Source organism: Perna viridis, chromosome 13 (genome assembly GCF_037379345.1).
Source record: "Perna viridis isolate PV_CMFRI_1.1 ecotype Kerala chromosome 13, ASM3737934v1, whole genome shotgun sequence".
Taxonomy (NCBI): Eukaryota; Metazoa; Mollusca; class Bivalvia; order Mytilida; family Mytilidae; genus Perna; species Perna viridis.
In genome coordinates, this window is record NC_142457.1 from 7,312,601 (window position 1) to 7,337,897 (window position 25,297).

The 25,297-nt window shown below is 33.4% G+C and overlaps 1 protein-coding gene across 1 annotated transcript; it reads right to left on the reverse strand.

The window, feature by feature from the left end:
- Positions 1-120: 120 nt before the first annotated feature.
- LOC148599417 (uncharacterized) lies at positions 121-25,002 on the reverse strand. The gene is made up of 15 exons (XM_088558958.1): positions 24,983-25,002; positions 22,684-22,783; positions 21,971-22,294; positions 21,258-21,578; positions 18,053-18,113; positions 16,544-16,599; positions 15,248-15,268; positions 13,715-13,966; positions 8,261-8,797; positions 7,764-7,870; positions 6,282-7,487; positions 3,100-3,130; positions 2,254-2,525; positions 1,890-1,911; positions 121-1,390 (listed from the first exon to the last, which is right to left on the reverse strand). Exons 2-15 carry the CDS (start codon positions 22,769-22,771, stop codon positions 1,113-1,115), a joined length of 3,576 nt encoding a protein of 1,191 aa, XP_088415084.1. The 5' UTR covers positions 22,772-22,783; positions 24,983-25,002; the 3' UTR covers positions 121-1,112.
- Between the last annotated feature and the right edge of the window lie 295 nt (positions 25,003-25,297).

The following is a 25,297-nucleotide window of genomic DNA, read 5'->3' on the forward strand; positions in this document are numbered from 1 at the left end:
ACACTAAGTATTCTTTATTATTGCTTCAGTGCTTTTATTGTGAATTGCAAACTATGAATGGAATAAAAGAATCCAAATCACCTATACTTCGTCACTAGAAGCTCTTTTATACGTACAAGGACCAGAAAGTAAAAACAGACCTACTCACAAATTAACATAAAATAACCAAACAAAATATTACGTACAAAGAAACAATAGTAAATAAGCAACTTATAGCCTACTAAAAACGGGAGCATAGACCATGTGCACCGGGAGGTTAAGGTTCCTCTGCTTTTCTAGAAACACCTGCCGAGTTGCTCATAAAAGTCATGTCCGTAGTAGACGAAAGAGGAAAGGAAAAATATGACAAGTTCAACAAAACGGTTCTCATTATGGATATGAGTATACCGTAACGATCCACGAACTCATATAGACGACCATAAAACTTCTATAGTAATGACTTCAAACTTTTAGCAACATAACCCTATTAAAATCAATATCAAATAATTTTTCCGTAAATTTTTTTCAAAATATTGATTGTTTTTAAACATTAGATCTGCGACCTTTGTGTTACACGTGTAGCAAGTAAAATAAATTAGGATAGTGAAAACGAACATCATCTGTGTTAAATGTAACTATTTCATAAATAACGAGCTTGTATCAAATAAAGATATTTCCTGGTAAAGCTGACAAATGGTTATGAAATTTGTCTTCGCTATGTTTTTTTCTATTTTTCAACTATCGTCAATGTGCCTTATTTTAAATATATATTTAATAAAAATTTACGCATAACGTAAAGCTTGTTAACCACTAATCATATTGATGTACGCCTATGATCAAGACTGCAATATAATTGTACTGGATGGACTGTGTCATGAATGTTTCCCCTAAAGTCTCTATGCTATTGGTATTTGTGTGCGATTTTCCTTTTTTTTTTCTTAGAAGTTATCTGTATCGGCGTTCATCGGAATTGGTTTTTATCAAACGACTGACCTCCTCCACTTTCAATGTAATATATATATATATATGTATATACTAAAATTCTACACACAGAAAAAAGCGCGAAATCAATTTCAGAAGTAGTTTGAATTTAAATGTCTCCCATTGATTCATTTTTAAAGTTTAACATTGTCTCATAAAAACAAAGTAATGTCAATTCCAACATTACACAGTGCCTGTGCTAAGTCTCTTATGTCATTTTTTCTTTCAACTCTTTGATCCAATTTCCATTTTGCCAACACTTCCCTGTTGATTTGAAATATCTTTTCCCTTTCCTCCCTCATTGCAAGCCAGAACGAAGCGTTTTGACCTAGTTGTACTGATAACACCAGACTTTCAGTTATCACTTCATTTGATATTGCATCCAGTATTTTGTCTGTTGGTTCGGTCATTAACACTTCATCAGGAACGGCTGTCGAAAAAAATTGTTTTGTCTTGAAATGTTTTTATTATCAAAGAACACTTACACCATTTACAAGCAGTGCAATAATTTTATTTGGTTTGTTGGTCTCCGTCCAGTTAGCTAGTTGGTTTTGACTTTAATAGTATTTCCATTTAACGTAGGCAATGTATGGAATATAGAAAACATTTTTTGAAATAATTTACTATTTTCGTAGGTCTTAATGTATTTATTTATTTATTTTATTTTGTTAATTTTTTTTCATGCTCATAGTCTAATCATCCCACCCTATCGTTTCATATAAAAGTTTAACATTTACGAATGTCAGCCAGTCTTAATATTATTGATAGTGTTAATACAAAATGAATTACACTTTTATGAGCAACTCGGCAGGTGTTTCTAGAAAAGCAGAGGAACCTTAACCTACAGGTGCACACGGTCTATGCTTCCGTTTTTAGTAGGCTATAAGTTTTATTTTTATAGAATGAAACAAAAGGTATCATGTACTCACATAATTGCTTGTCTCTAAACATCTGAACATAGAAAAAATATATAGTTTGATTAAACGTGTTTTACAAAGTCAACTGGTTCATTAAAAGATCCAATACAAATTCATACAGAAAATATTAAAAATGGGTTATTTATTGCTGACCGACATACATGTACATCTACAAAGTTATAGTGAACATTTAACATATTTTGGTAAAGATGATTTAAGTACAACTCCAGTTATATTTTGTTTATCAAAAGAATGTGCTGCCCTCGTTGTAGCGATCAAGTATTGTGTAAACGATGAAAAATATGAGCCGATTAAAAATCTCTTACCTATAGTTTATTACTCAACATATGTACCTACAATATAACGAAAAACTTACACTGCAGGCTGAGTGTTCATCTAGTTTTATTTCTTGTATAGCTTTAATAAGATCTCTGACAGTGGGGTGCACCTTTGTCTTCAATTTTTTAAGACAACAGAACATCACATTGAGGATATTTCCAGCATAGTCATGCTCTATACGTTTGATGTCGTTGTTATCTAATCCTAGTGTCCGAACCAATTTCTTAAGATCTTCCCAGCCATATTGTAGAGCAAGTTTTGCTAGATGAAGTTCTGAAAGTCTTTCTTGTTGATCTGCCAATGTCAACCCTACATTCACATGAAATAAATAAAGGCTTCATACAATCAAATAATCCTTTTAATACTCTATTTGAAAAATTAATTAACACAAACAGACTCAATTAAATAAAAAATGCTGTTAATTCCTACAGGACGAGTTCGAGTGATTTCTGTTTACAAATCAAGAGAAGTTACAGATTAGATTTGTCCTTTAACCGGGAAAAAAAGTTTTAGTATTTATAAAACAGTTTTGTGACAAAAATAATTGTGAGCCACTTCGGATGTCTTGTATTGTTATGAGTTTGATACATTGCAATATCTATTAATTCCAAGGAATTTAAGTGGCATTTTCAAAAACCGTATTTCATTTTCAAGTTTTAAAATTTAATTACTGTGTATATAAGGAAATTATAAATACACTTCACAGGTTGTGTATGCGTGCTTTTTTGTTTTGGTATTATGAGTTTTTTGTAAAGAAATATAAAGTATTTAAAGTGAATATTCTAGTTTAATGTCCATACTTGTGGCTATTTAATAGCCTCAGAGATATCACACGAACAAAATGTATTTCATAAAGGTTTAAAATTTAAATACTTATATTTACCTTCACATTCCATTGAACAGGATTCTTGTGTCTGGAGAAAACAATGGAAACATTCAGATAATGACATTCTTTAAAATAAAAAGATTACACTGGTATTTGGTTGTTTTTTTTTAATCTAGCAAAAATGTAAAAAGTGAATAAACAATACCATCATATACTGCCTAAACTGTGGTACTCATCCTGAAATAGCACCGTATTCAATGGGAAACGTCTAGCGAAAATTATTGTTTTGTAAATATTTGTTTAAATGATAAGTTCGAACAACTTCGAGGTAAATAATGGACAAGCTTTCTTGTTTATTTTTTGTTTGTTTTTTGTTGTTTTTGTTTTTTTGTTTTTTGTTTTCGTTTTGTTTTTATCATGTCCATGGTTATTCTGTTATCATTTCATTCAGACTATGGGAATCATAAAAAAAAGTATATTTTGAAGATTTGAAGTGGGAACATTGTGTTTTGTTCGGAAAATTTAAATAAAGATAGATTATATTTATCTGGTACACGTACGTTTTTGTTATTTAATAATTTGAAGACAAATATCTATTTTTACATGTACCAATGTTAAGGAGGGAACGATTAAATCTCAAAGAACCTCACAGTTTTCAAAAGTCGAAAGGTAAACATTTGATATTTATTAATATTGGAAAAGAGCAAAGGTAATCTAAAAGGTACAAAATCAAATAACTGTATGTCAGCAAATGGCACTGCAAATACGTGCATTAAAACAAGTTTAATAAATGCTTAAATTTGATATTCGCAATTATTTTTTTCAAAATTTCAATATGCATAACCCTTCCTTTAGTTTTCAAGGAAAACTATTTCATTCCAGCTAAAAACGCCTAATTTTGACAAGACTGAATTTTAAAATATTTCTACGATCTTGAAGAGACACGGTAATTTTTTTAAAAATAGATATGTATATATACCACTTTACGAATAAATCCGCTAACCTTCAACCACTTTGAATTGAGATCCTTATACACTTTGCAATGACAATATTCCATAAAAATAAAGTTCCCAATTTTGACGGATACGAAAATGAAAACGAAAATATATTTAAAAAAATTGAAAATGCGTATTTTTGCGTTTACATTTGATTTGATTTAGAAAATGATCTTTAAATCTCAAATAAAAATGAATGATTCGATTCCACGTATATGTTAGTTCAACTATTTGCATGGTTACTCTTTTCTTCTTACTTTTTTATAACTTTTTGCTTTGCGTAACATTAAACTAATTTCTTTAGTCATTTTTCATTATCGTCAGTATTTTCACGCTTTTTCGCATTTCCGATTTACGCTTGAAAAAAATAGTTCTGAAACACTTGAATGTATTATCAAATCCATGTAATTATAGGAGTAAAATATGATAGAAAATAAAAAAAAGATTTGTAAAATCGAACCACTCACTCAGAAAACAAATACAAGCCCGAATGTCAGGTTTTTTTTTAGGAAATCGTTCGATTTTACACTTCCATAAGTTCTGGAAAAACAGTGTTTAATCCTTATAATTCTAATCCCAAACTATCATAAATACATTATTTTTTTTCTTGTAGACTCTTCAGTGATATTGACCACTGAAATCGACATTGGAAATGGCGGCATTCAACCGACAAATGTACATGGTTGTCAGTTTCAATATTCAAAGTACTTACGAGTTACCGATGACAATATTATTTCAAAATCATTGTTTTGTATATACAATGCCGAAATACGAATGAATTAAAGCAAATAATATTGTTTTGACCCTTTGATCGGCTCTATCTTTTTACCGAAGCGATGGAAGTCAAGTTGTTAAGTACACGTATATGTACACGGAATTGACAATATTGTAATGACAGTTATGGCTCAGGTTCTAAAGGTTAAACAACAAATCATAATGCACGAAAAAAGCATATGCTTATTTGATTGGAATTACACTGCATAGTGCTTTACATTAAACATATGTGTCAGCTACTTCGTGTGTATCCCCAACATTTCACAGAAATCGGAACAGGGAGAGAAGTACGCAAGTCCGATTCTAACTAATGGTGGATAGAATAAATTTGACGTTCTAGTGAATACACAGATCAGCTTGGACAATGCTGATACTTAAAATATTCAATTTCTTTCGTCACATAATAAATCGCCATTCGGAAAGAAAACGCGTAATTTTTTAGATTTATTTAAGAAAAGATGAAATTAAAAAAAAAGCTTATCGATGGATTATAACTTCTGTATTTATTATACATTTATATGATCTTTCAATTTCTTTTTGTGTTTTTTTTTTAATTTCAGACATTATGGCACTAATATATGTTTTAAATGATTGTTAAAAATATATTAGGTCCACTTGAAACGTTTTCGAGCGACTATTTCTGATTTTATGTGTACCCTTATATGTACAATGGTTTAAAAAATGATCATGGCCCAGCATATTATTGTGTATTGTAACATTGCTAACAATTATACAAGATAAGTTACAAAACATTTCCATATATAACTGCAGAAAAAAAAACACTCACTAAAAAAGAGCTAAATGTTTGATTGATAAATAAGATAATCCCACGTGGCGGTTTACCTGCCGCGGTTTAGGTGTTACCGGGTAATACTGATACAAGAAGACTGTTTTAATAAAACCAATCAATGAAGTATGCTGGACTTGTGGTCAAATTAAGAAATGCCCCATTGTTAGTCTTGCAATGTGCAGAAATTATTTTGTAATAATATCTCATAAAAATGGTTTATTCTCTCGTAAAGTACACACAGTCTAATATTTGTTGTAACTTATTCAATGGGTGAATTCATTTTGCAAAACTGGTTTAAAAAACACAATTAATTGTGACGTACATAAACTGATACTTTAGTTTTTATCAATTACCGACCGTACTGTTCCATCATTGTAAAACTTATTTATCCGGCTTTGAATATCAGAACTTCTGATTTGAGCTTGTGGTGTCACCAATATAAAATTGAGGGGACGCCATAAGACTGGAAATAGTTCTCCATTAATGTTCATTGATAGTACAACAAATTGTGCAATTGTTATTGGTGAATTAGTGAATCGATCGAACCCAACTTGTACAAATTGAGACCTTTCACTATATGAATACGCATCTATCATTTCATGATATATTATTCATGTGCTTTCAGAGAAATGCTTTGAAATTTCTTAAATGTCACTTGCGTTATGAATTAAAAAAAATACCTGAATAGAGATCGACTTGTTCTTCATTTCCCATGTCATTGTGTGACCATGGCTACATGTCCAGTCATCAGCTTCTTTATTGTAGCACGGGGATGAAATATTACAGCACGAAAACTCTGTATGAAATGGTAAGGGCGTCGTGATTTCGCCTTCGGAAGACGTCACTATAAAGCTGTTTACGATACTTGATAAAATGTCTTTTAGACATTTACAGATACGTTCTGAAATATGTTTGACAATATCAAATTCCAAATTGATGGGAACTAGATAGATGTCGATTCTATTAGACCTCAGTAAGACTAAGAGTTCAAGGTCAGTCTTAACATTGACAACAACCATCCCCGAAAATAGCATTGGCTTTTCGTTGTGTCTTTTAACTTCATACATATTTATACAAGATGCAATGAACCTATACCCAATAGCTGGTGGCATTGTATGGCTTAGAAATTTAAATGACAAACCCAACACTTTGCCATTCAAGTTCATTGAGTTCATTAAGTTCTCCGGATCCATTCTGGTTTTGACAAGGCAAGGCACATAAAATTGGTCTGACTTAATCAGTGATCCGGATTCGTCGTACATTTGCGGAGTAGCAAGGATATCAAGATGATTCATAAGCACAATTAAGAAATCTTTGTGTTCAAAAAACTCTTCCTTTCCCCAAAGTTCTTCAATGTCATGGCGCTTTAAAATCCCATTTTTGTTCATCGTTTTGACAATACTTTGACGTTGACCTTCACAAAAACGTTGATCCGTGATCAGTGATTGTAATGCTTTGATTAACAACTGTGGTGAAATGACGATAGTGTCTTTAAGTCCTGGAACAGGAAAGAAGATAATATCTCCTTGTTCGTGGTGCATCTTAAGGAACAACTTAATATCTTCATCTGACAGGGCTTTTAACGGGTGTTTCTGGTTTAAACGCCTTAGAGTGTCCAATGTCATTATATTTTTCCCCTCTACTACCGCTTTATTTATCACCATTTTAAGATAAATCCATGATTTGGGTAGCTGTTCCCCCCATGTTGGTTGACTACAAAGCGATTCAGCTAGAACATCTTTAAGGTTTTCATAATCTGGATCATCAGGATTTAGTGCATCCAGAAATATTCTATGTTTTAGCAATAAGTGATTTATTGCAGGAGTGCCTTTAAACATATTCTCTATTTCAGTGAAAATAGTGTTCAATTTCTCCTCAATTTTTTCCTAAAATTAGATTATAACATATAAAATCTTGATTATTTTGATTTTTTTTTTCAATTTCTTTAACATAAATTATATTGTTTTATACCATACTATATACAAATTCCTTTAACCTTATTAGCAAACTAACTTATAGAGTAAACTTTGTTTTTCAAATTACATTTCACCATAAATTTAACACGAAACAGCAAACATAACATAACAATGAGATGTACTTAAAACGTATCTATGATTAGATCCATGATCACTAAATTGGCATTGAAGTGTAGATACTCTCACCTTTGGAACTTTGTCTTTGTGTGTGCATACTATTAATATCTGCGGAAATTCGTCCGATACTCCTCTGGAATAAGATTCTATTGAGCTTACCCAGAATAGCACAAAATCTGTAAAATAGACATACTTTAAGGACTTTAAAATGTATCAGTATTTCTTTCTGACTTGATAATTTAATAAAAAGATAAAATAGTAAACTACAACTGTACAATAAATTGTTTCTAATTTTAGTGATTTGTTTAATACACAACCAATTACCTAGCTATAAATGATATATTTTGGAATAGTGAGAGCCACAATCAGTTGGGACAGACCTAAGTACATATGCTTAAGATAAAAGAGAAAACTATTCAACGTTCTGATGTTTTATTGATTAAAAGCATAAACAATAGCGTAAAATATCAAATGTCATTTTACTCCATGAAATACGTAAAAGCTACTTTTATCAATTCTTTTAAGAAATGTAAACAATAATCATGATATTTTATAACCATACCTACCTCGTGTTGTTGGTTTTTTGGCGCGCACTGGAATTAATGACTCAGTTTCTATTTTACTGTCGAAATCCCTGCTACCATCTATGACCAAAATATAAATGCCTCTGTATGTCAAAAAAGATTGATGTGTTGAGTAGAATGCAATTTGCCCTCCGAAATCCATCATATTAACCGGTGCCAATGAACTACTGAGAAGACCTTTACGTTCACGTTTCAGTCCTTCTTTTTTCAATTTATTGATATCAATATGTTTGACCTTGACATTAGCTAATGTCGTTTTTTTCCAGTGGAGTTTCAACTTTCTTTGTTTCCTTTTAGTAGGAGACATTGCTTTTGATTTTATTATTCTTGAATTTTCTGCTAAGAGCTCGCAACTTTGACAACTGCTATTTGGTTCATCGTCGATAAATCCGTCTTCCAGAATCGGACGAGACGCGTCAAAAGTGTTGTGTCTGTCACTGTGCAGGTCAGTCACAAAACGTCTTTGTGTGTTCGGTGTTTTTAAAAGATCTCTGTAGGCAACATCAAAAACATCCAATTCTTTAAAAAGAAACAAGTTTATTTAATGTATGTCTTCAGCATGAATATAGTTTTGCATCGGGTTTTTGAATTTTTGGCACAATATGATTTTTAAGGGTACAATTGATCAAAATGTCTTTTCTAATTACTTGGATATTGTTATGCGAAAATAAAGTTTAAAACATAGTTTATTGAAATATGATTTCTAGTGTATTCTTACTATGGTGTATGTTATAAAGACGAAGATTAATAATAATAAAAAAAAGAACACTTTCAGGTAGACGTAGAAAATAATAGCAGTGATAAGACCTATATTGCTACCACTCTCTCCAAAGAAGAGATTGTGGAAAACCATCAATCTGTGCTATCCTCTTTTGGTCTCTCTACCAAGAACGATAATTGTGATTTACCGTCTATGTACTGGATTCCTAAACTTCACAAGAATCCATACAAACAACGTTTCATAGCTGGATCCGCAAAATGTACCACCAAACCTCTCTCAAAACTTTTAACTTCTATACTCACAACTGTCAAAGAGGGTCTGCAGTCCTACCACAACACTTGTTACTCCAGTAGTGGCATTAATTCAATGTGGATCCTGAAAAATTCGAAAGATCTTTTGGAGATAATCAGTTCAAGACTATTATCAGAATATAATAGCATTAAAACCTATGATTTTTCAACACTGTATACTTCTATTCCCCATACTCAGTTAAAATCCCAACTTAAAAGCATTATACATCGTTGTTTTTCCAAAAAAGATGGTACACCTAGATACAAATATATAGTTCTTGGTAGAGATTCCTCATACTTTGTAAGAAATAATTCCAAATCATCTTCCAAATATACAGAGGAAGATGTTTACAAAATGCTGGAATTTTTAATCGACAACATATTTGTCCAGTGTGGTGGACGTGTTTTTCAACAAACAGTCGGCATTCCAATGGGAACAAATTGTGCTCCTTTACTTGCTGACCTATTCCTTCACTCTTATGAGGCTGACTTTATAGCTGATCTGATCAGAAAGAACGAATATCGTTTGGCTAGATCCTTCAATCTCAGTTTCCGCTATATAGATGACGTATTATCTTTAAACAATCCTAATTTCAGGGATTTGATACATCGCATCTACCCAAAAGAACTTGAGAAAAAGGATACTACAGACACTGTGAAGTCAGCTTCATATCTTGACCTACACTTAGAAACCGATGGTAAAGGAAAACTATTTACCAAACTTTACGACAAAAGTGATGACTTTTCATTCAGAATTGTCAACTTTCCTTTCATCTGTGGCAACATCCCTTCGGCTCCTGCGTATGGGGTGTTCATATCACAACTCATACGTTATGCCAGAGCTTGCCGAAACTACGCAGACTTTTTGTATCGCGCTAGAACTCTAACAAATAGGCTTCTGGAACAGGGTAATGTTGCTACAAGATTGAAGTCATCACTACAGAAGTTTTATGGTCGTCATCATGAACTCGTGGATCGTTATGGTGTAACCATGAAAACTGATTTATTCAACGGGGCATAGTTTTCCTTTCCTCGTTTGTCTACCCCGGACTCGACTTTTTATGAGCAAGTGTGTTTCTAGAAAAGCAGAGGACGCTTACCCTACCGGTGCACCTGGTCCATGCTCCCAGTTTTTAGTGGAGTCCGAGTTGCTCATTTACTTTTGTTACTTTGTATGTATGATTTTAGTTACTTTATGTTCTTTGTTGTGTATGTCTGTTTTCCATGTCTGGTCTTTGTCCCTGGATTACATTCTTTTGATTACCGCTATAACCTTGGTTCGCTTGATTACTCTTTCATGATCAGATACGGACATCAAAAGCAGGCAGTTTAATTACCCGATATACATTGTATTATGATTAACATTTCTCTTTCGCTTTAATAGGAATGCTAAGAACAGTGACAATGAGGGGACGAAAGACCAAAATGTCAAAGATTAAAAGAATAGAACTTTGTTAATAAGAGAATCAACTTGTGCAATTGTATGTATATTATTTGTATTGTACTGCAGTATTTGACTGCACATGTTGACTGCCTTACGGATGGAACAAACAGTTTTTCATTTCAATTCACAGAAATGTGTCTGTATTCTACCATCGGGCATGTTTAAATTATTGTGATCTAAGATCCTTAATATGATATTACCGAACTAAAAAGGTAGTTTTAAATCACAAAACAAAATAAACAAAATAAAACACAATGGAAACAAAACAAAATACAATACAAACATAATACAAATCAAAATGTCATAAATTCACAAATATAGAACTGAAAAGAATCGCTATAATATATAATCATAGACCATTACTTGGATCACTTGTTTCCAAACATATGTATTCTACTATAAGAAGATTCAAGCGCAAATCAAATGAGTATAGTTCAATGAAAACGACATATTACGGACAACAAAAACAAGAAACAAAGGTTAATGAGTAATCAGTACTTCACTAAAAACCTGGAGAATAAACTAGATTTACCGGTAAGGGTAAGCGTCCTCTGCACCCGCCAGGCTAATGTCTTAATATTCCGTAGGCCAAATAAGAAAACCCGCAGACATATTTGTTGATATTTACATTATAAATCTATGTTTGCTTGGTTACTATAAAATAACTGCCACATTGTTATGAACAAGGTCTATGCATAACCCCATACTCCCGTGTAGGGAATTTTGTATACACATATAGTAAATGAATATTGTTTTATTGTTTATCATGGCAAGACTATAAAACGTGTTTCAGAGGTCCATATACATTTTAACGTTTAATTATGCGTATAGTTTTTGTAAGAAAACAAGATATGATACAAATTTATAGCATTTAAGACTTGAGTCCATTTTTTTCGCCAGATTCTATTAACTATTCTATTAACTGAAAACCCTTACGATGAAAATTGAGAATTTCATATTTAAACTTTCAAATCTGTTTTACTTTAGTTCTGTTTCTGTTGACCATTGAATCAGTATTTTGTCCTTATATACACATATGTACAAAGTAATGTGATATTTAAGTAAAATTCTGATCATGAAATTCTTTCCTTTACTACTTCATTGAAATTGTTGGATATTCCAGCTGACTCTAACTGAAGAAAAATTAAATAAGCCCATGTAATCCTCAGCTTTTGAAACTGAATTTATACAAAAGAGAAAAGCATACATTTACAATTGAAAAATAAATCCAATTCCCAAGTACATGCAACATTTCTTTCATATTTTCGACAAATAAGTATTGCTGAACCTTGTTGTTGTCTCGAGGCCCGTACTGGTTCGGATGTCAAAAGAATAGACCAGCAGCAGCCCTTAGTTTGTCGTAAACGAGTGACTTTATAGTGCCCAGAACAGAGCAATTGGGTTGTGGGCCCCGCGTGGTGGAATGGCCATAACATGGAAAACCTGACGACACATAATAGCGGTGCAAAATGTTGGAAAAAACTGTCACGTTCCTCGCACGTTAAAGATCTCTACTGTGGTATTCTATCGGTTTATTGATTGTTATGGTTTAACACCCGATCAGCAACATTTCAGCTATATCAAGGCGTTGAACTTGAAATGGAGGATAAAACGGACATGAAATGTTGATGAAATAAAAACTGGGATGGGACACAATGATAATGGGGTCGCCAAATTTAGATTGCCAATGGAAATGTGTGTAGGGTCGGACAATTCATCCTCCTGTGACGGAGCTCAATTATTTCTACTACGATAGAATATCACATATAGGTTCTTTAACGTGCGAGGAACGTTACATCTTTCCCAACACTTTGCACCACTATGATTAGCGGCCAGATTTACCGTATTATGGCCTGACGTCTCCAGCATGTAACATGTCAGGTGTAACCCATTCCACTACCTTGGGCACACAACTCAGTTGTTCTGTGAGCAGAGCAACATAGCCAATGCTCTGAGCACTAATTAGTCACTTTTTTAACGACAGGCTTAGCGCTGCTGTGGGCCTATTCTTTTGACACCTGTGCAGTCCTTGAACCGATCCACGCAACAATTTGACGGATCGATGACCGTTGACTGATTGACCGATGAACGGAGACCGATCTAATCGAATTTTTGTTATGTAAAACAACGTAAGATCTGTTTTTAATAAAAGAAATGTAAAATAAAAGTATAAATTGATGTTTAAATATATTACATTATATAAATATGTGTAAAATTTACAAAGAAAACAACAAAAAAAACCATAAAATACACTGACCACCATGTGGTCATGTGATGCGATCGCCAATTAAATGGATCGGTCGGACGGATCGATGACTGACCGGAAACTGATCGGTGATCGATGACCGATCCAATTCTTGTTGCACGGATTGGTTCAGGTACTGTAACCACAGAAGGCTAAATTGCCCGACCATCCCCACATCTCATTATTTCCAGTGGCAATAACCATTTGTCGACCCCATTATCCTTTTGTCCAATCCCATTTTTAATGTTATCATCTATTTCACGTTCATCACCAAAATATAGCTGAAATATTGCTGTTCTGGCGTTAAACCCCAATCAAAACAATCAATCTACCGATTCCATTTTTTATGGGCGCTACAACACACCAACACTTAGAGTAATAACTTCTATATTTACCAAGCATATCTCTTAGCAAATAATTCTCGAAGTTTGCTTGTATCATTTGACATAAGTTTACTATACCGTTCTTGTTTGAACGTTTCAAAAGAATTATTCTCAATATGTTTATAACAGATTTTGATATAATATAGTTCGTAACACACAAATTATCCATATTAACACTCTTAAATTTTGTACAGACCTTATATTGCCTTTTTCCTTGGGAAATACCAAATAAAGTACCTATTTGATAACTCTCTCATTACCCATTTTAATAACTGTAGACCAATTGTTTAAGACACGAATCCATTGCTTTACATTACATGGCACCCAACCTAATTATTTAACTATGTTCATACCTCTTAAAACCCACTTTCTTTTTTTAATATCAACAGCCGCCTTATGGATATGAAGATCTATTCCTTCTGTTGAATGTCTTACTTTATCGGGTATCCCACCTTTCAGGACGGTTGTTATTGATGTTTTACCCACACCTTCGTTTCCAACACACATTATTTTTCCAACGTAGGACAAATAAAATCCTGATTTCAAAGCACGAATAAATAAGTCAACGTCTCCGGATGACAAATATGACAATTCTTTCGTTTTTTCTATGAAAATAAAACAAAGAAAATCAGATAACATTGAAGCCATACCAAATTGTTGTTTTACATGGTAATATACATAGTTGAGAACGCCAAGTTGACACTAAAACATAAGCATTTTTCTAATGAGGTGTTTCTTGTATCATTTTGAGACACGAAGTGTAACGATGTATAACTTAACCTGTAATAATAGATGACATACATACTAGATGACTTTTTTTTTTCAAAAATCACCATTTAATGTTTTTTGTTTTATTATTTCAAGAAACAAAGTAGTTACTTAGCATTAACTTAGGCATATGGTTGAGACAATTTCATAGTTGTTGCCAAAATGTAATTGCAGACAGTTCGTTTCTGCACTATTGTATATTTGCTCATTGCATCCTTATATTTATAATGAATGGTCATGTGTAGTTTACGATTTTGTCTGACGAGATGCAAAAAATGGTTTGTTGTTTTATGTAATGTTCATTATGTCTGATTTCAAGATTTTACGTTGCCCTTTATTTCATTTTACTCTTGCTAATGTTCTTGTCTCGTTTGTACTCTCTCTTTGCCTCACATCTGGATGGTTTAAAACATTTGACCGCAATAAATGAATAAAATAATAACTGCATTTCCTTTTCATTTATGTGTATTAAATAAAGGTAAAAAATGAAGCAAACTATTTTATACATGTAGTTGATGATTCGTCCACTTGAATTCGTGTGATTTATAAGTCAGCAACAACCATCCTTTCTTATGTCATTAAAGCAAAACCTGTAATCGAGACTGCATTGAATACCCTATATCACACCCCTATACCATGTACCCTATATTCCAGCCCAATGATCGGATCGGTAAGAAGATATGATAAAATAATGAACATCAAAATCTGCATCACATTTCGTTTCAACCCTTGACGGCCCTCGTGGTGATATGGGACGTATCATGTCTCTCATGTTTATCTTTTCTGAAAAGCATAATTGAGGATAATTGAAGATAATTTTACAAAATCGTCAACTATCTAGTGAGCAAGGACTTCCTTATCATTCGCGGATCCAGGGTGCAGGAGGTTGGCAATCCTTCTCCTTATCTATTGTTGACGTCGTTGGTAACATTGCTAAAATAACATCGGCCGAAAATCGGCCCTCTAGCTCTTACCGTAGTATTTGTAGATCGACCCAAAATCGGACCTTCGGCACAAAATGAGTTGAAAAAAAAATATAGCACAGAAACGGAACTAGTAAGCATACACTTTTACGTCATCTATCAATAAACATCGTATAGACATGTTATAATACTAACCTATCGGTGTCCTTACTTTAACTGTAATAAACGAACAAATTAGAATTATTATTAAGAAAGGAGAAAAAAACAATATAGTAGAAAGTATGTCCTTTTTTTATATTGCAAGTTTCTGTAAATACGTTTAAATATGTATTGTTTAAAAGTAACTAATACAATTATAAGTTTGTAAAGTGATAATAAAACAAAATAATATAGACCAGCTGGTTTTTAACTGTTATCATGTAAGCCTTATCCCTGCTTGTAATACGTCTATTCTAATTTCACTTTAAAGTGTAAACAACGTCACCATTGTAATTGAATACTGTAAATGCTACTCTACGTATATAGTATTGCATTTTTTAAATGACGTCGTGAAGTATGCATCATGTTTACATGTGATGGTGAATGTGTACGTAAATGTTTTTTGCGTTAATTACTATGGACGAAATGTACGAAATGATTTATAGATTTGAAGTTGAATGATTGTTTGTTTGTGTTTATCCCCCAAGCAACACTGGATATTAGTTATATCCAGGTGAATATCATGAACAGAATGATGAAATGAACATGATATGATCAAATGAAAAATTGGATAGGACACAAGCAAACAGAGTGGACGATTTTCGATTGCCACCGGCCAAGGGAAGAGGTGGCTTAGGTCGGGCAATTTAGCCTCCTGTGGCGGAGAGTAAAGATTTCTTCTCCTATCGAATACAACAGCTCGGTTCTTTAACGTGCAAGGAATGTGGCATCTTTCCCTACACGGTGCATCGGTATGGTTTCCGGTCAGGTTTTCAGTATTATGGCCTTATGACCCAAGCATGTAGCATGCCAGAGTTATCCCCTTTCTCATCATTGGGTACACAACCCAGTTACTATGTCGACAATGCACCCTAGCCCCCGGCCAGAGTTCTGGGCACTGTTTAGTCGACTTTTACAACAAGATTTAGCGCTGCTGTGGTCCTATTTTTTTGACACCCAGACCAACACGAGACATCCTTTTTACACACATTTTTTTTATAATACGTTTTTGTACTGGTCGTTATGATTTATACTTCATGTTGCTTAGCAGGAATACTTATATTCGATGACGTAGATTCTAAACCGTCCTTTTCATCAAATCTATATATGTATCGAAAAAAATAGAAAAGATATATGTGTTTTATATTTGTTTAATTTGCACATAAAATATTAATATTACCAACCCCTCTTCTTTGCTAAATGACCATCTATTACAAAAACTAAATGTAGTACATGAATGATATATGTGTATTTGCATCAGTTGAAACATGTTATTTCTATATACAATCTTACCTCTACGGCTAAATGCAGTGGCCACCATAAGGAAAATATTAAGAAGGCATACAATTCTAAAAATTAATAAAATGTCGTTTAGTTTCATACTCAATATAAACAGGTAAATATCTGTAAGACTTTGTTTATCATAGTTTTTTTATGAAAAGCAGCGTCTTTATTATCGCATAAAAAACATATATAAATTTTTGGGGCGTTCGATTTAAAATATTCATATATATGTAACATCCTTTTTTGTTGTTAACCTACTACATTTATATACTGACTTTAGTTTGTATATCATATATTTGTGATAATTGTGGTCAATTATATATCATATTTATTAAAAACTGGCGTATTACATAAAATATATAAGTTACGGCTACGAGTTTAAACATTAGTCCTAATCCAGATTTTATCCGACTTGATATAGATGAGAGTTTACTTATTAAAACACGTGCGCAGCATATCGAAATTTACAATATATAAAACTGGTAATTTTTTTTTAGTTACAGAAGAGGTTTTGGTACCTTTTACTCGCGAATTTAATATTTACAAAGGTTAGAATATTATAAAATCAGTCTGTCAAAATAATTTTAAAGTTACTGGTTGGAACGAAATTTCAGTTTCAAATTTGAAAACTTTTTCTTCGTAACTCTATTCTTCAATGTTCATTTAGATAATATATTTCCCCTCAAAGCAGTTAAGTTATGTCTTTTCATTTAAACTTTGCACCTGTTTCATAATAATTATGTAAATCGTCTTTTATGAAAATGAAAGGAAACAAATGAATAAAGATACATTTTTTCGGTAGAAGGTATGAACGATTAAATTAATTTATGATTGTCAAATCAAAGCTGTATTTAGGCAGGCAAACAGGCAAATTCAACATGTTCCTTTTATTAAATCTACATTTTTTATGTGAAGATCTTTATACTAATGCTTAAAATATTGATAGTCTCGTATATCATAATATTATCATAAAATCTTCAGTATTGGTAGAATTATGCAACGCATGTGACACTTTCTGGGTGATTTTCAAAAATTACATGTAAAACCAACAATTCGTTTACAATATGGGGCAGTCAGTTTCAATCTGTCAAAAGCACGTACATTACAGAGGTATTATAGTATAAAAAAAACAAATTACTGTTTATCTACAAATTTGTGATGTATTAATCAAAATTCGCATGAAAGTATGCCTTTTCGAAAAAAAACACAGATATATAGGAGAATATCCAATCCACTTCATGTAACTCAATGTCAATTCATTTCATTTTTTCATTCTGATATGACACCTTGTCCAAGTATACTAGGGATAATCGTAATAGTCCATGTATACTACATATACTATGTTTTTCCCTGTTAAATCTGTTTTCCCCTAATAATAATGAAAAAGAACCAAATATTTATATTTAGTGAGTATAAGCAAATGTCTTTAATAGTGTAATAATACTGTGGCAATTGACAAGTGAACGGATTTGTAATGGAGTTTTCATGTTAATTTTAAGAAAAGAACATCATACTTACACAGTGATTGCAACCATTACGTACACTCCTTTCCTTTTGTCTGTGACGACATATACTCTATCTGGAAATAAATAAATAAATATTGTTTGTAGTATGACTAGATTTATATACGTTTCAGAATGTGACGACTCCATCCGCGGGACTCTAACTTGTATCGCCGTGACATCTATGGCCATACCGCCTGCACACAATCATCCCTCTAAGTCGACATCTGAAATTTGTTGGACACACCAAGAAGGATCTCCACAACGTTGGTGAAAAAAAGGACTCCGATCAAATACCTTCGGTTTCCACATATCATTTTATATTGTGTTCATGAATATAATCATTATGACCACATATAACATTTTGAGCACACAAGATAATTATCGTTGAGGCAATATTTGCTATACGTGTTGCTTGCACTTTCATATAAAAATTATAATATATTGGTATAATAATCTCGACTTGACGGAGAGTGCTTTGTAAATTAATGTTTCTACAAGAATAACTTGTGTTAACTAATCTATTTAAATGGTAATTGGATGCTTTTTGAGACTATGTTATTGTAAAAATGTTTCGATCTGGCATTTTTGGCTCACTTATAATTCTCAAGACAGTTTTGAAGAAATTTGCGTATATGTACTGATTTTATATGTAATGTTTATGAATTGTGTGCCACATGGTTGCCCCATAGTTTAGTGAAACATTATTTTATATTAGTATATTATGATTTCTTCATACAGGCGTTTAAATCACAAAGTATACGACTTTAACATGTCATAGCAACAAACATCAATGTTTTCAAAATTCCATATATATAAAGTCTAATGGAATCTGCCAACAGCAAACTTAATGGGTATCGGATCGTCCAGTCATGACGATGCAGCACAAACAAAAAAAATATATAAATCTAAAGGATTGTACAACGATACCGATAAAGATGTTAAAACACTAGAATAAATATATAATGAGCAAAATATTCAGTCAACAAATGACCTTCTTCAGTGCCTTAAATAAACTGAGTGTGTATGAAAGTAAATGGTCTGTGAACACAACTCACTACCTGATCAGGTGAAAACCTGTGACGTAAACAATTTTATTGACAGTTAACGAAGATCTTGACCATTGTGTTATAGACCTATGTTGTGTGTTGATCTTGAACACTGAACTATAAACCTAAAAATATTTACAAACACTGTAATAAGAAACTACCAAAATAGGAAGAACTTAATGTTTTTTGTTAATTCCATGTGGGTGTAAAACATGGAGTTCTTTTATCTATAATCCCTCCCGCTTCAATCTCTGTAGATCGTACCAGACCGTGTTTGTTCCATGATGAAGATTTTCATTTTGTTGAAATCATCGAGGCAGTGGTTTTGTAATCTGAAGTGTTGACTCACTGAGAGTAAAGGCTTTTTTGTTAGGTTGCTTCTGTGTCCATTCAAGCGCTTGTGAAAAGGCTGTTTAAATTCACCAAAATATTGAAGGCCACAGATGGGACAGTGGAGCAAATATATTACATTGACACTCTTGCAGAGCACGTTGCAAAATATTTTGTAGCGTTTCCCCGTGACTGTGCTGGTGAATGATGACGAGTGCATTTGATTGCAACATTTGCACCTTTTGTCACCACAGGAGCGACGCTCGCCTGGAGTCAGGTTGGGCTTATATATTTAAACCCTCACAGGCAGACTACGCAGACAGTCTGGACGTCTGAAAGCAATCATAGGTTGTTCGGGAAACACGGGATAATGTTGAGTTTCTCTCGAAACAGGCCCAGTGCTCACGAACGGTATTATGGCTGTTTTTAAGGCAGGGGTGGTATGTTTACATTTTTTCTTTGCCTTGTACTGTAACTGACTACTTCTTGGGATATTGTGAATTTGTTTGAACCCTTCTTTGATCTATATCCCCTTCTTCTTAAATTGTTCTTCAGTTGACCTAGACGTTTTTTAAGGATTTGTCATTTGACCAAAAACTGCACCTTAGCAACCAAATGCACCACTCGTCATCATTCACAAGCACAGTCACGAGGAAACGCTACAAAATATTTTGCAAGAGTGCTAATGTAATATATTTGCTCCACGACCCGTGCAGGTCAGGGTGTCAAAATAATAGGCCTGTAGCAACGCTAAGCTTGTCGTAAAAGGCGACTTAATAGTGCTCAGAACCTTAGCCGAGGGATAGGGAGCTCTGCCACAGAGCAACTGGGTTGTGTGCCCCAGGTGGTGGAATGGGGTACCCCTGGCGTGTTACATGCTGTCAGGCTATAATACGGAAAACCTGACCGTAAACCATAGTGGTGCACCGTGCTGGGAAAGATGCCACGTTACTCGCACGTTAAAAAACCCTACCGTGGTATTCTCCCGGAGTAGGAACCATAGGGCTCCGCCGCAGGAGTCTAAATTGCCCGACCCTACTCACCTCTCCCTATTGCCAGTGGCAATCAAAATTTCTTGACCCCATTATCCTTGTGTCCCATCCCATTTTATCATTATTTGATGTTCATTTTATCATCCACTTCATGTTCATTGCCTGAATATAGCTGAAATATTGCTGCTCGGGCGTTAAACCCCAACAAACAGACAAACAATATTTGCTCCACTGTCCCATTTGTGGCCTTCAATATGTTGGTGAATCTAAACAGTCTTTTCACAAGCGCTTGAACAGACACAGAAGCTACCTAACAAAAAACTCTTTAGTCCCAGTCAACACTTCAGATTACCAAACCATTGCTTTTTTAGTTTTATAGCTCAGTGTTCAAGATCAACACACAACATGTGTCTATAACACAATGTTTAAGATCTTCGTTAACTGTCAATAAAACTGTTTACGTCACAGGTATTCGCCTGGTTAGGTAGTGAGTTGCGTTCACAGACCATTTACTTTCATACACACTCAGTTTATTTAAGGCACTGAAGAAGGTCATTTGTTGAGCTCTGTTACAAATGTGATAGAAATGCCACCGGTGGACGCGAGTAGAGGGTTAGACTTTAAGGTCAAAGTTATAGAAGAGATGAAGATTATCAAAAATTACAGTATAAAAACGATTGTGTGTGTTTAAGCATTATTCAAATTGTGGATGTTACTTTCTTTTAAGCATTGACATACATATAAAATCATGAATAGAGCGTCTCATACAAGAATGATAATTTCCTCACAATATATAAGGTAAATGTATTTAGTTGGTATGTATGTGATCGGTTCGATGTTATTAACCTACCATTAAATACATTGTGTTTTGTCAGCTCCAGAGACACACTCTTGTTAAAAGGCAGATAACACTGATAGTTGAAATTCATGTCTTTACGAGAAAAGTTTCTTATTTCTAATGTGAATCCGTCCAACACTAATTTGCTGTAATATTTATTGAATGATCCATTATCATGTTCTTCTGTATCTTCCAACAATAATTCAGTATCATTCATTCTCCAGCCATATGTCCACGGACATCTCTCCGAATAACAGGAATTAGTTTTACACTTTATTGTCAAAGAATCGCCATAATTTTCAATTGTTTGTTGTATGACTAGGTTCATACTTCCTTCAATGAAAGGGAAAAAAAGAAACGTTTGCCTATTCATTTCAAATTGCCTTATTACTTACTAAACATTATATGTAACCTATGATTAATGATGATATAATATTTGCAACCGGATAATCCTAACTACACATCTGCTTTCAAAAAATAAATATATGACAGAACGGCTTATAGCATCTTGAAAAAGTTTCAAACATTCATATTCGATGGATTCGAGGTGTTAATTTGTTAATTTCAATTGATGTGTTCATATGTTTGTGCTTTTGCAACAGTTTCCCTTTTTTTTTCTTTTTTTTTTTCTTACTTCGCATATTTAATTGACGAACAGCATCATATAATAGGGTAAACTGTATATGCAATTTGTAATTAATTAATAATCTTTTTAATGCTTTCACCTGCAAAAACATCCTTTTCTTCTAAGACTTTATGCGGACTTTTGCCGAAATTCGTTGAACACTCATAACTGCTGTTAAAATCTTCTGATGACACATTTCTGATTTCTAAAGTGAAACCTCCTTCAATAAATCCACCACCATATTTGTAATGACTTGGTCTACTTTCATTTTTAACAGCAGCAAATATAAGTCTAGGATAAGGTCTATCTTCATATCTGTCCCATACACCAACATTAGACTGAGTGTCATTTCCCGTCACACAGAGGAGTGTTACGGTTTGTCTATAATCAGTAATTCTCTCCATAACGTTCCAGTAATATTCTCCTACGAAAAAGTATACACTGAAATTAAAGTACCATGAAATGGTTGTGTCAGTTCATTCGTGTCGTTATACGATTAGAATGGTCACTGTACTCTTGGCAGTATGATATATTTAGTGGACATAATTTATACAAATTTATTAAATTGCTATTGTCACTTTATGTAACTTTAAACACCTTACTGATACATGAAATATCCATTTCAATTCACTTGAATCTCAAACAAAAGAATCTGTTTCTTTTAGGTTAAATGACAGATAATAAATTATGTAAGCAAACATATGAAAATCTTGCAAGTAAGGTACATCTTGTATTAAAACTTAAATCAACGGTTTAAAGAAATTTATTATTCAAAATTTAGTAGTGCAGGAGTAAAATATTTTTTTATAAAACCTTTTGCAGTGGTCCACCACTGAAGAAATATAAAAAACAGCACAACTAAACCCATACTGTTTTTTTTTCTACTCATATACAGCATCATTATCTTCTTCTTCTGTAAAATATATAATGACATAAAAGTATCACTAGCGTTCGTTTATATCAATGATAAGATCATAATATTTAATTAACTCTCTCTCGCTCTCTCTCCTCTATTAATTGTATTGTTTTACATTTTTTGCAATACAATACCTGAAGAAATTTTGATGACTTTTGATGAATTTTGTTTCTAGAAAAGCAGAAGACATTTACCCTACCGGTGCACCTGGTCCGTGCTCACAGTTTTTAGTTGAGTCTGATTGATTGATTGATTGATTGATTATTGGAGTTTAACGCCCTAGCAGCAATATTTCAGATATATTCAGGCGATGTACATGAAACAGAATGATAAAATATAGATGAAATAATGATGAAATGAAAAAAAAGGATTTGTCAAGAGGACCATAAGGTCGACAAATTTTGATTGCCACAAGAAAAGGGAGGGATGGGTATGGTCGGGCAATTTAGCCTCCTGTGTCGGAGTGCAAAGGTTCCTACTCCTATCGAATACCACAGTAGGTTTTTTTTACGTGAGAGAAACGTGTCATCTTTTCCAATACAGTGCACCACTATGGTTTGCGGTCAGGTTTTCCATATTATAGCCTGACAACTCCAGGATGAAACACGCTAGGGGTATCCCATTCCTGGAGCACACATCCCAGTTGCTCTGTGGGCGGAGCGCCTAGCCCCCCGGCTAGGTTTCTGAGCACTATTTAGTCGCTTTTTACGACAAGCTAAGCGCTGCTGCAGGCCTATTATTTTGACACCCTGACCTGCACGGAGTGTATGCATTATTTTAGTCATTTAACGTTCTTCGTTGTGTTTGTCCGTCTTCCATGTCTGATCTTTATCCCTGAATTACATTCTTTTTTTCCACTAGGATCTTGGTTCCTTTGTTTACTCCTTTCAATATTTACTATGTAGTTGAATTTTAAAAATCGATCTGATGTATACCTGTACGAAGAATAACAAATAAAATCGAAATAATACAAAAACAAAATAACATTGTATATGCAAATATATAGTAATTCCATTCATTAGACCTTTGAAAAACTTAAATATTTATAATTTACCACCCCACCATCTTTAAATTCCAATATTTAAATCCCAAGGTCTCACAAACACTTCCGGGTCAAATGGAAAAATTTCTACAATCATCGTACCATTAGCATAATTATTTGGGAAGCCTTATTTTCCCAGCTTCGCAATGGTATGCAACTTTAAGATGTCATTTGTCCTGTCAATTCACAGTGAAACTTTGAATATAACTTTTTAACATGTAAAGTAATGGAAACGTTAGAAGTAGTTAGTGAGACCCAACATTTTGTGTCTTACTATTCAAATCTTTTTTTACTATTGTCATATTTGCAAACCTTTCAATACAAATTCCTTTGCAAATAACGGGTCGTTCTGTTTTGTTTTTGTCATATTATTTATCATTAACAAATTCAATATATTTGATAATGAAGTTGTAAATAACGAGCCGTTTTGGTCTGTTTGTCAAAGCAATAAGCTCACTGCAGCACTAATCTTGTCGTTACAGTCGACTAAATAGTGTTCAGAACCATAGCATTTGGGTAAGGCGCTCTACCCTCAGAGCAACTGGGTCCCAAAGGTGATAGAATATGGTACTCCTGGCGTAACACATGCTGAAGTCGTCAGACCATTATACGAAACCTGACCTCAGACCAAAGTGGTGCACCATGTTGTGAAAATTGGCACTTTTAAGCGACATGCTGTGGTATTCAACAAGAGACGGCGCCTCGGCTATAGGAGGCTTAATTGACCGAACCCTTCTACCTTTCCCGACTTCCATTAGCAATCGAAACTTCTCGACCTTATTATTATTTCCCATCCCATTTTATTCTAAGCAGGGTTTAGCATTATTATTAATACCTGCCTGGACCTTCTTGTACAAAAAAATAAATAATTGTAATTTCGTTTCTTCAAACTGCGTCTTTACACATTGTATACAAGAGTATATAATTAAACCAGCTATACAATATTTTTGATCTGCCGTCTGATTGATTAACATTAATATTTATGATGTTGATGAATTGAAAATACTAAACTGATTCTACTTCTTGTATCCGAGGAATTAAAAAATTGTCAGCATAGTTACAATAGCGAAACAAGTTTAAGTTTTCTGAACCAATTAAAATACTTTGTTATATTCATGCATTAAAACACTTGAATACATGTATTTACAACTTACCGTTCCGTCATGTTTAAATTCCCGAGTATCTCCAATTATCTATAATTGATATGATATATTGATAAATGTGTTTGTTTGTTTGTTGTTTGTTGGGGTTTAAGGTCCGAGCAGCAATATTTCAGCTATATTCAGACGATGAACTTGAAATTGATGATAAAATGAACATGAAATGATGAAAAAGGGATTGGACACAAGGATAATGGGGTCGACATATTTTGATTGCCACTTGAAATAGGGAGAGGTGGGTAGGGCAATTTTGCCTCCTGTGGCGGAGCCCTATGGTTCCTACTCCGTGAGAATACCACATTAGGGTTC

Bases quoted from the DNA above. Each gene is read 5' to 3' on its own strand.
- LOC148599417 (XM_088558958.1), bottom strand. From the start codon at position 22,771: ATGATGCTGTATATGAGTAGAAAAAAAAACAGTATGGGTTTAGTTGTG. The intron at 1,912-2,253 runs GTAAGTTTTTCG...TTCTATGTTCAG, and splicing joins ATGAACACTCAGCCTGCAGT to ATGTTTAGAGACAAGCAATT. The intron at 1,391-1,889 runs GTGAGTACATGA...TTTTTTCGACAG, and splicing joins GTTTAGAGACAAGCAATTAT to CCGTTCCTGATGAAGTGTTA.